Source organism: Molothrus aeneus, chromosome 2 (genome assembly GCF_037042795.1).
Source record: "Molothrus aeneus isolate 106 chromosome 2, BPBGC_Maene_1.0, whole genome shotgun sequence".
Lineage (NCBI taxonomy): Eukaryota > Metazoa > Chordata > Aves > Passeriformes > Icteridae > Molothrus > Molothrus aeneus.
Window position 1 is genome coordinate 24,937,162 of NC_089647.1, and position 11,512 is coordinate 24,948,673.

General features: G+C 48.2%; 1 protein-coding gene across 1 annotated transcript in view; it reads left to right on the forward strand.

Annotated features, from left to right (window-relative positions):
• The window catches only part of VANGL1 (VANGL planar cell polarity protein 1), a 41,494-nt gene extending 32,090 nt beyond the window's left edge, over positions 1-9,404 (forward strand). The window contains exons 5-8 of the mRNA XM_066569308.1: positions 1,679-1,812; positions 5,678-5,810; positions 7,689-7,923; positions 9,144-9,404. Coding sequence (XP_066425405.1) covers positions 1,679-1,812; positions 5,678-5,810; positions 7,689-7,923; positions 9,144-9,404 — 763 coding nt within the window. The remainder of the gene's footprint in view (positions 1-1,678; positions 1,813-5,677; positions 5,811-7,688; positions 7,924-9,143) is intronic.
• The last annotated feature ends 2,108 nt before the right edge of the window (positions 9,405-11,512 follow it).

An 11,512-nucleotide genomic window follows, 5' to 3' on the forward strand; every position in this document is an offset into this window, starting at 1 on the left:
TTCTCTATCAAAGGAAGATTGTTTTCTTAGTTAACTAGTGGCTCTTTATCACAAATCAGTAGCTGATTGCATTAGTGGAGTTGCTTTTACCAAATGTAAGCTGAGGAAATATGAAGGAGTGGCACCTGAAAGGTAAAGTTTCTTTAATACATTCTAGCTGGATTCCTCCAAATAATCCTAAGGATGGAATTTGCTTCAAAAGCTAAAGTCATCATCTCTAAGGTACACAGCAAGTGAATGGTGATGTACTATAATACTGACTGACGAAGCTTCTCAGTGAACAAGTCTGGGTTTGTTCTTCTTTCTCACAATCTCTTGAATGGGCTGACATAATATATGTGCTTAATTCACTGATCAGTGGGAGTGTGGCAGCTGTGGTGAGGATGGTGGGATGAGTGTGTGTGTTTAAATTACTTGGGTGTGATGCAGAAGTTTAATATTAGCACAAAGCACAGGAAAATGTAAATTGCTTCTCCAGGAACACACGTGGAATATGTGGCAGCGCTGAGCACTGAATTTAGGGCTTAATTTGTAAATGTCTTGTTTTCCCACGTTACTGTCCTTGTAATGATTTCTTCCTGTGTTGTAGCATGTGTGAGAATACTTTCTTTGCTTTCCTTCAGAGAGGCTTTGTTGGTGAGTGTGACCTTTCCAATTAACTGGCAACAAATGTGTTGGCAGTTACACTTCAGTTTTAAACGCACAAAAATTACTTTTAGTGTGGTCCTTGGCAAACTCCCTTTGGCTGAACGGGTGATCTTGGTAATTTGCTGAGAGTGCCGGTGTCACGCTGAGGCACAGAGACAGAGCAGCATGGAGAGAGCTTGTCCTGTTCCCGCATCCTTAAACACCAGAGCCCGGGCTTGTTTTGAAGTGCTGCCCTGTTTGTTGGTAACAGCGCCTACAGACATCTCTCTCCGATGTCAAAATGATCGCAAAGGAAGATACCTCTGGGTTGAGCCTTTCCTGCTGCTGGCGCGTGTGTTTGTTTTGCTCCCATGTGTCGTCATTTTATGTAGAGGCATCCCTTCAAAGGGATGGAAGGAGTGTCACTGCTCCTCATTCTGTCCCTAGCCAGGGATTTAACAAGCAATACTGAGTAATCCCGTCTCTGGCAGCCGTGCTCCTCGGGCAGCGATCTTATCTTGCTGTGAAAGCTCGAGAGATCACACTCTTGTCGGTGCTGGGATGGAGGAGGTCCGGGGAGCTGCGAGGTGCGGCTGGAAGTGACTCAGAGGGAAAAGCATCCATCCGGAGCTGGTGCCTCCATCCAGGCTGGCCAGCTGCAGCAAAACCCGTGTGGTGTTGTGTCTTCAGCCTGAGCAAGGTCTCTGCAGCCCAGGGGCTGTACTGAGGTCTTGTTCTGTCATTTCCCGTGCTGCAGGCAGCCTAGTGCTTCACTTTATGTGCTGCCCTTGTTTAGGGATTTCCTGACATCCTCCTATTGAGCTGAGGGCAGAGATACTTATCTTGCATCTCAAATGAAATTTCAGGTCCTAGAGAGAGTAATTAATATTCTGTGTATTGCACGATCCTGTAGGTGTGACAGCTCTGTTCTGCGTAATATCACTATTCTTCCTTCCTTTTTTTTTTTTTTTAATATATATTTTAAGGAAACAAGAGAGCTTATTTCGATCTGAGGGATTTTATCTTATTTTGCTTTTACTCTTTTCCCCAGCATCCAACGAGCTGCACTGGTGGTTCTGGAAAATTACTACCGAGATTTCACAGTCTACAACCCAGCCTTGTTAACAGCCTCCAAATCCCGAGCAGCCAAGCACATGGCTGGCCTGAAAGTCTACAATGTTGATGGTAGGTGAGGTAAAATGTGATCTCTGAGACTGAGTGGGATGGGGAAGGGCTGGATTTGCTTTATGCTTTGTTATGCACGCATTCTCACCTTTTTGCTTTGCCAAGTCCTAGTCTCTTGCTGGAAATCTTCCTTGCAGTGCTGAGTTTGCCAGTTCCAGATGACTTTACAGATGTGTTTAGCCCACAATAAGGCTTTTGTCTTTGCCAGGTGAAATGGCCAGGTTTTGGGTCGGGTTTAATTGTCATGTGGCTTGACACTTTTCAGCACCGCTGCTTGTTTCAAGCAGCCTCTGCTTTTTGTCACCCTTGGGTCATCTCTTTAGTTGTGATAGTACAATAAACACAACTTTTAACTTAAATGAGTTCCCCAGTCGTTTATTGTGCTGCTTTCACATGCAGCCTTCAGGAAGGTGAAGGAGCTGCGGTATAAGCAGTAGTTGGTGATGAAAGTGATGCTCATCAGCCGGCAGCCTCAGCACTAAATGAGCCTGGCTCACCCGTGGCCATGGAAATTCAAACACAGATAACGATCCCCATTGAGCTTTGCCTGTCCTACAAACCGTTTTCAAGCTTTGGGGCTTTAGAAAAGGGGATGGATGGGTGGATATGTGGATGCTCAAAGCAGTGAAAACTGGACTTAATCATTTGACACTCTTAAACTCTATCGCTGAAAGCCATGCTTTTTAAGCAGGGTGTGCCCAGCAGCCTTTATAGAGGTGCACATTCCTTGGAGGAGTCAGAGTTGAGTAGCAAAGCTTTTATGGTGAAGGATGGCTGAAGTCGTGTGACAAAATGTGGCAAAGGCATGTCCTGCTCTTGAATTTGTTAGCATTGAAAGGCTTTGAGAGCTGGGAAGAGGAGACTGAAGGGACTTAGCTGGGCAAGGTGGCTCTGTGTGCGTGGTGTGGAGACTGAAATACAAAGAATATCTGTCATATTGAAAAACATGAGACATGATTATTTTGCTTTCAACAAAGTTTCAGTGCCTTATGGGTGTGGAAAATTTTGTTTTCATTTTCCTTTTTGGTTTGTTTGGATTTTTTTTTGTTTTTGGTGAGTTTCAAAGACCTTATCCTAAAGGCTTCTCCAACCTCATGTAGCACTCCTGGGTCCATAATAGTAATTGGAGGTTTAGATCCTTGCAGTGAGATTTTCCCATCCTGGTAGAGGAAGGGGAAGGACAGGTTGCCCATCATGTGTCCTTTGCTGCCTGGAGTGCTACCCTTGGTTGAGTTGTGTTGGAGAGGGGAAGGAATCAGACGTGCAAACAGAAATGCTCTGTGTTTTTCTAGGGGTGCAATCATTCATTCCAGCTGCTTGCTCTCAGTGAGCCCTGGTGTAGGGAAGGTGAGGGCCTCCTGATGCCCCAGGTGTCTGCACACTATTGAGACCCCACAGCCAGGCTGGCTGCAGGGTGTGCCATTCTGATTGCTGGCTGCTCATCTCCTGCACTGCAGCATCTCTTCAGGAGTTGGTGTGCTCTCTTTTCCTGCAGCACCTGCTGGGACAGTGGGACTTCCAGGCTCAGAGAAAGACTGTCAGTCTGGTAGAGAGAGTGGCTCAGAAGCTGCTAGCTGATGAGGCTTTGTTAGAAGAGAAGGAACCAGAAGCAAGCTGATGTGACTGGCAGCCCTTCCAAGTGTCAAGCTTGTGAGCCTGCCAGGGCTGGAAACTCCTGCCTTCCCTTCTGGGGCAGTACTGGTTGCCTGGACTGTTCTGTTTGCAATGCTGCTGACTTTGTGGACATGAAAATCTCAGGCTTAGAAGCATGTCCTTAAGAAGATTCCATCCATCTTACAAAGCAGAGTGTAGTCCTGGCTGCAGCTGACAGTCTCTTATACTCTTCTTGTGAAGAGACAGTAATGCTATTAAGGCAGCCTAATTTGTTGACAGCTTTTGTATTTGATACTGCAGCAGCCAGGAAAGAAAAACATATTGCTGTAATCTCTTAGGCAGAGTGGGAAGGTTCACCTTCAAAACCAGGATTTTCATTGCCAGGTGTAGTCAATGAGGCAAATTACAGATGTAACCCAAATTTGGGAGCTAGTGTCTCCCTTGAGTCATATCCTCCATTTCAGGGCTGTCAAACAAAGTCTGAAATGTTTAGACTCTTAAGAAGCTATTTGTGCTTGTTTTTCCCACTGCTGAGTTTCAGGCTTCTGTCTTGGAATCTGGTTTGGGCTTTTTAGGAAAAAAATTAAAAAGAGTTGCCCTTGCTTGAGCAGAATAATTTTGAGTGTGTCTGTGCAATTGATTTGCCTTAACCACTGCCAGCTGAGGGTGTGGGCCAGAGCAGGTTGGCACAAATCAGCTCTTGGTGGCTTGGAGTTAGTCCTAAACTACCACTTCTCTCTGGGTAGACCCACCTCTGCCCTCTATCTGGAAAGAAGAGTTTGTAAACTCTTCTGGGGCAACCTTTTTCCTCTCCCTACCTGAAAAGCCAGAGCTGAGGGCTTCATAGGAGAGTTGAAGGACCTAGTACTGTATTTTAAGGTCACTAGTTAAGGTCTTGGAGTAGACAGCTCTGTGGATGTCGGGTTCGGCTGTCTGTCTCTGCCCCGACACGGGTAGTGTGGTTCTTGGGTGGCACGCGTTTTAAAGGACGAGTCTGGACTCTTCAGCTTTTCGGTCTTCGGGTTGTTTATTATTTCTTATCTACAAAATTTTCTGTCTGCCCAACAGAGGTCTGACCTGCAAGCAGTCACAGGCACTCTCTGACTACTCACGGGGCGGTCATGTCTTTTTATACTAATATCTACGTACATAATATTTACTTTTATTTCTTAATGCTTTTCGCCTATGTTAGCAAGTGCACTTTCACCATAAACTAATCTCCAAATGCCAACATCACCACAGGAGATGGAGGACAAGAAGAAGGAAGAAGAAGGACAAGACACGCTTTGATCTCTCTATCTTGTTTCTATAACCCCCCTGTACTCAAAAACTTTAAAGTCTATATTTCACCTTCTAAATGTGTCCTTTTTACACCTTTTACTCTAAAGTGATTCTCTTGTCCTCAAATTCTTGTTATTTCTGTGGATGGATCAAAATCAAGCTACCAGACACTTCTGGCAACATTCTAGGATTTTTGAGACCCCCAAGGGTTCTCTTGGCATCTCTGGACATCAGGAATGATGTGCTGAGATCTCACATGTGGACACTGGGTGTTACAGAGCAGATTGCAGCTTCTTGTGGCTGTGGAGGATCTGCTAACAGCAGCAGAAGCTCTAAGAGCAGGTGCTGCTCAGAATGCCATGAGAAGCTACTACACATACAGACCCCACATCTCACCCTATTCTGGGACTGCTGCTCTGCCAGCATCTGCCCTTCTGGGAAACTCTATGTTTTGTCTGAAGGTGACCCTGCTGTCCCATGCATCCTGTTTCCCCTTCCTGTGAATAACTGTCTGGAGTTTGGCTTTCATTTATTCATCTCCATGTCTCATTATGTTCTTGTGTTTGTCTCTCTCCTCTTTCCAACTTCTCACTTTTTGTGCTCTCACACTGTCTTGATGCTGAAATGTGATATGCTCCAGCTGCCCTTGCCTTCAAACTGAAAGCATATATAATGGGGGGTAAATTGCATCCTTGGCATGTTCACCTCACTCTGCCTTTGTGTATATTGTGTGAAACCCTCCATCCCAACTAACTTCCCTTGTCCACGTGCCAGAATGCCCTCGCTAAGCCTGTGCTGCCTTGCAGGGATTCTGCCGGAGCTCCTGAGGACCGGGGAAGGGTTTATAGCCTTGGCTGCAAAGGCTGCAGCCCCAGAGCACAGTGGCAGCTGCCCTGGGGTGCTGGTGTGTCCCAGCCCTGTGGCACTGACACTGCCTTTGTCTCCTCTGTGCCCGTCCTTGTCCCCACAGGCCCGGGTAACAACGCGTCGGGGCAGTCGCGGGCCATGATCGCGGCGGCCGCGCGGCGCAGGGACTCCAGCCACAACGAGCTCTACTACGAGGAGGCCGACCACGAGCGCCGCGTCAGGAAACGCCGGGCCAGGTAAGGCACCCTGCCCCGCCTGCTGCTGTGGGGCTGGGCCACGTGGGTGCCCCCAGCCCAGCATGGAGAGCTGGCTGTAAATCTGTCACAGGGAGGGAGCTTGTGAAACGCAGGTGTGTAAGGGGCAGTGGCACCTTGCCACTGGAATAATCGGAAGGACATGCATGCGGCTGAGCTCAGGTATACGAGGCAGGTAAGCTAATGCAGTGTCGTGGGTTAGGGAGCAGCCCAGTGCTTGACAAGTCTGTAGTTACTTCCTGTAGGAAATCCCATTATTTTTACTTATGCCCAAGTTTGTCAGCTGAAGTAATGCAGGGGACAGGATCAGTAGAATGCTTGGTGTTGGTTATTCATAGGTGAGGAGAATATTTGTGTTTTGAGGCAGAAAGACTTGACCACAAGCAGTTACATTTTATTTTGAAACATAGCTATATCTTCTGCCAGTCATGCTTAGGCTGCAGAGTTGATGCTTTGTTGAGGTGACCTGAGACAGTGCCCCTGTTTGCTCAGGAGCCTAATTGCAGTCTGTAGTTAGCATGCCTAACAGTTTGAGGCAAGTTGCTTACGGGCAGGCTTGCAACTGAGCTGTGTTTGGAAGGAATGTGTCATAACTGGAAGGAGCTGACTTGAATTTTCTTTTGGCAGTATGTTTCACTGGGAAAGTGCTGGCACTACGTCCCCTCCTTGCCTGCTTCAGTCTGACCTGTGCTCTATAGCCTATGTCTCTTAGGCCCTCTTCCAGCCTCAGAGCAATAGGAAGTTTTAAACCTGCCCTTCTGTGAAGTGTAGCATCCTAACTTGGGCACATCTCCTGTGCCTGCTGAGTTTGGTTAAAGCAACTGCTTATTTAGAGGGGAAACCATCAGTCACTAGATAAGGCAGATGTTTCAGGCCAGGAGTTTAAAACTGATTTCCACCCCCACCTCCCCCATGTCAAATTAAACAAAACAGGCAAAGGTCAGGACTTCTTGTGCTGTTCCTCATGTACAGCCTGAATGAGGTATGCTATACCTCTGCTTGTGGTGAGGCAGCTGCCCCTGGCTTTCTGATGCACTGGATATTGAGATCACTGTGGACAGTCATTGGTGATTTGAGAGGAAATTAAGTATAAAACAAGTCCTGTCTGAAGGGGCTGAAGAGTTCTGTTGGGTGGCTCTTCCATTATTGGTTTTTTCCTCACTAGCTGCAGTGTAGCCTCTCACTTGCAAGTTAGCCCAAAGGAATGAGTGTCATAAGACACCTGTTCCCCTTTTATGGTGTGGGCTTCGTGTTTGCTCACCTGTGCCAACACAGGAGTGGTTTACAGAGGGTGCCTTAAGCTACAGTGTTAGGAGTGAAGACGGAGAAGTGTTTTCACCCTTCTCCACCCTTCAGTGGAGGGGTGCAGGGCAGTCCAGCTGTGCCCAGCGGGTGGAAATGGGAGCAGACTGCACTTGTGAGCACAGAGTGTCTCGGAGCAGGCTGTGTCCTGGGTGACACTGGGGTGTGGGCAGCCTCCCCCTGGGTGCCTGCCTGTCCTGTGTGCTGGGACCACTGTACTCAGACCCACGTTAAAGGCCAGGGCAGCTGTATCTTGTTTGAGTCACGTCGCTGATGTTCATGCTGTGCTAGCAGAACCAAGTGCAGTGCTCAGGGCTTTACAACCTTAATCCTGGTTTATGCCCTCAGTTGCTGGATGGTTTGGGCAAGGAAGGAAAAGCTGCTGTCCACCCCTCAGACTGTCAGTAGAGAAGATTTTGTGTAAATTGGTGGCAGGCAGTGACTTGATGGCAGGTGGGAATAGGAGCCTTGTAAATCCTGACTCCCAGGCTCTGCCTTAACCACAGACCCATCCTACTTCTTGTTATGACTCTTGCTGCCCTGATTTTTTTGCTGCAGGCTCGTGGTTGCAGTAGAAGAGGCTTTCACTCACATCAAACGCCTCCAGGCGGAGGAACAGCAGAAAGCTCCAGGAGAGATGATGGACCCCCGAGAAGCAGCCCAGGCCATCTTCCCCTCCATGGCGAGGGCTCTGCAGAAGTACCTTCGCACCACCCGCCAGCAGCAGTACCACAGCATGGAGAGCATCCTGCAACACTTGTCCTTCTGCATCACCAACAACATGACACCAAAGGTAGTGAATGTTTTCTCTAACACTGCTGCAGGAGGGAGGGGGAAGGGGGTGGCACATCTGTGTGTGCAGGCAGAACAGAAAGTTGTCAAGGGAGGTGAGTGAAGGCTTTCATAGTTGCTCCCTGTGAATTGACCAGTGTGTTGTAGGTTGCACCAGGTCTTGAGGGGAAAGAATATTTCCTCTGCAGCGTCTTCTGTCTCTTTTTTTCTGAAAGTGCCTATGAGATATTTGTTCTTGAATCCAATTCAGCAAAGGGAATGCTTAATAAATGTTTGAAAGGGTGGCTTTGAGTCACAGGAGTTTTCCCAGCTGGCTTCTAGTAGCAGGATGATGTGGGTGGCAACCTGCAAAGGAATCTTGTTGGTTTTCTGCCCCCTCTGCCTTGCTGCATTTTGGACTGCTAATGATTGCCTAAATCTCTGTCTCTCTGACAGTGTTTCTAATTCACGAGCTGCTTGATCAAACATAGTTTGCTGCTTCATGCCTAGGCTGTGACTGTTGACTTCTAGACACAGAGAAGGACTGAATGATAAGGGAAAAGGGTTACACAGTTCCCTTCCCACGCTCTACCTTACTTTCTAAGAACACCCCACAGTCCTAGGGAAGGGTTTATTCCTGGACATTCACCCAAGACTTACTGCAGTAAGAGCAGAAATGCTGTCAAGAGATGGGGCTTAGCACCCTCTCACTGTGAGCCACCTGGGACCTTGCCCAGGTATGCAAGGGGATTTCTGCTGCCATTAGGATTGCAGAGGGACTTCAAAATACAAGCAAGGTCAATTGGTGTTTTGCATTCTGTTTTCAGTTTTGAACCCTCAGCCTGAAAACATGGAGACATCTGTTTGCCACCTTAGCTTGGCCTGAAGGAGAGACCCACTATCCTGTCTGGGACTGCAGTTTTGGGATCGGTTATGGGGCTGGTAGGGGAGAATTGACCTCTGCTCTACTGAACTGCTGCCAGATGGCTGTGCTGGTGGCAGAAGCCAGGACTATAACTTTGCAAACTTGCTGGGATGAACGGAAGGAGGATCTCCTGATGTTTGTGTCTCCTCCTGGGCCTGAAAAGCTGAGAGGGACTGGGGAGAAGATGTCTTCTGAAGTGTTAAAGCTGAAACAATTTGCAGCATGGCAAGCCCGTGCTCGCGGTGCTGTATTTGGGGCTGGGAAGAGAGCAGGATGAGTTGTGGGGCTGGTGCTAATGTGTGTCCCACTCTTGGCAGGCATTCCTGGAGCGTTACCTCAACCCAGGCCCAACCCTCCAGTATGACAGGGATCGCTGGTTCTCCAAGCAGTGGACGCTGGTCAGCGAGGAAGCGGTCACAAGCGGCTTGCAAGACGGCATCGTGTTTGTCCTCAAGTGCTTGGACTTCAGCCTTGTTGTTAATGTGAAAAAAATCCCCTTCATCAAACTCTCAGAAGAGTTCATAGACCCTAAATCTCATAAATTTGTCCTCCGCTTACAGTCTGAGACTTCAGTCTAAGGGATTTTGAGGGTGGGTTGTTGGGAGATTTTTATTTTTGTTTTTTTCAATATCATGCTTTTGGGTTTAATTTCCCCAATGCTGACTGAAACTGGCAGATGATGGACCAGTAATATTTGACCATCTGCACTTTATTTGGAAAGGGGAGGGGGGAGTTGGGATATCTTATCTAGGAAGAAGTATCTTAAGAGGCAACAGGGCGACTTGGCTCAGTTAGCTCAGCCTTGGAGACAGAACAGATTTTTTTTCTTTGCCCCTCTTTCCAGGCATCCTGTAAATCTCACGCTCTCTTTCTCTGCACGGCTGCAGTGTCAGAGTTGTTGCTGGAGCGCTGCCTTACACCGTGCACGCCTGCACCCTTGTGTCTCTGCTTTTGCCACCTGTGGCTGCTCCTGAGGGCTCATTGCTCGCCTGTCCCTCACAGAAATCTCCTGGCACAGGGTGCCACAGTCCCTGTTCACCTGGGGAGAAGGGGATATCAAAGGGTGGGGGTGTGAGGGGACTTTGATTCTTTATTCTGCTTCTCCTCCTTGCCATGTGCCTCTTCTGTCAGTGTCAGACCTGTATGGGCTTAATGGGATGGTTTCACCCTCTGTGAAATTGCTTGTCTTGAACTGGATCAGCCCATTTGCAGCTCTTCAATTTATTTTTTTTTACTTAATCAGTGCTTGCTAGTGAAGTTGTTCTTCATGTCATGGCTCCCTGCTACCTCTCCCCTGTTTCTCTCTGTCCTACTTGTCAGCATCTTTCTCAGGCAGGCCCAAGGCTTCCTTTTTCTGTCTCCTCTGTCTGGCTTTCTGAATGTTTCTCCAGGCACTGCTGCTTCCTTTTGCACCTGCAAAGGCTGTGTATTTGCACTGGGACAGGGTCAGTAAGTATCTGGCTCCTCCTTAGATAAATCACAGACCCTCCTTACGTCTGACAGCCTCTCTGAGGGGAAGGGGGTGCAGGCAGGAATGTGCCCCTCCCTCTCAAGCCAGCTTCAAGTATGTCTGGAGAAAAGAGGGGCAAAAACACTTCCTTCAGGAGAAAAACCAGGGAAAGGCTGACATCTGCCCCCATTCACTTGCTTTGGAGAACTGTTGTGCTCTGAAAACACTGAAGTGAGTCCTTCCCCACCGTACGCCTTCAGCTGTAGCTAAGAAATACCAAACAATGCCTGAATGTTGAAAATCTGCCTGCCTTTCTTGGCCTTGCTGTACTGTGGGAGTTTCTGCTCAGCGCTGGGATCTGCTTCTGAGAGATGCAGTTTTGTCTGTGAGGCTGCCTTTGCCCACCAGTGCAGCTTTCATGTGTGAATCTAGTCACTTCTGAGTTTGGAAGGTTTGTTTTTAATGGCAAGCCCAAATCAGTGTCTGAAGTGTGATTGCCAGCACAGAGCATGGAGTGACTGGAGCCAGCTGCAAGGCTGGCAGTGACCTGAAGGTCCCTTGAGATCCATGTGAATGTAAATGATCAATTTACTCTGCTCAGTCTTTTGCCATGCAAATATTCTTTATCGGGCAGGATCTAGCCTGCCCTCCATATGGATGTCTTAAACAAGAAGGCCCTAATTCCAGCAGTGTGTCAGTGCCTTTCATTGCCAGCCTGCACAGTCTTCTGAGGAGGGCTGTGACAGCCCCTCCTGTCCCTTTTGGCCTTTCCCAGCCCTTCCCATGGCAGGCATGGGCTGGCTGGTGTCCATGGGGAGCGGCCACCTTAAACAGGGATGCTGGGAACAGGGCAGGAGGGTCCATCCTCTTCCAGCTTCAGCAGCAGTGGAGAGGCATGTGCAACAGTTCTCTTGGGATCAAGGGAGCACCTGGGTGAGTGAGGGTCCAAAGTGATGATTCCTCATCCAAGTGACACCTGCAGTTTCCTGCACCTTTCTTACAAGCACGTGGTAGTCTCCTGAGTCCTTTTTAGTCCGTGTATTGTGCCAGATGTGGTTGTAAAGAAACTGGATGGCACGGTCCATGATGGGATTATGCCCTTTGCCCTTAAAGGATGGGAAATAGGTAGTGTTTTTCCCTCTTAAGCTCAGTGTTTGGGTTTTTTAGCAGATCAGACTTTCTGGTAGTCTGTATGAAGACTCCTTTATTGACTGTGGCCTTCACAGTGTTTTACTT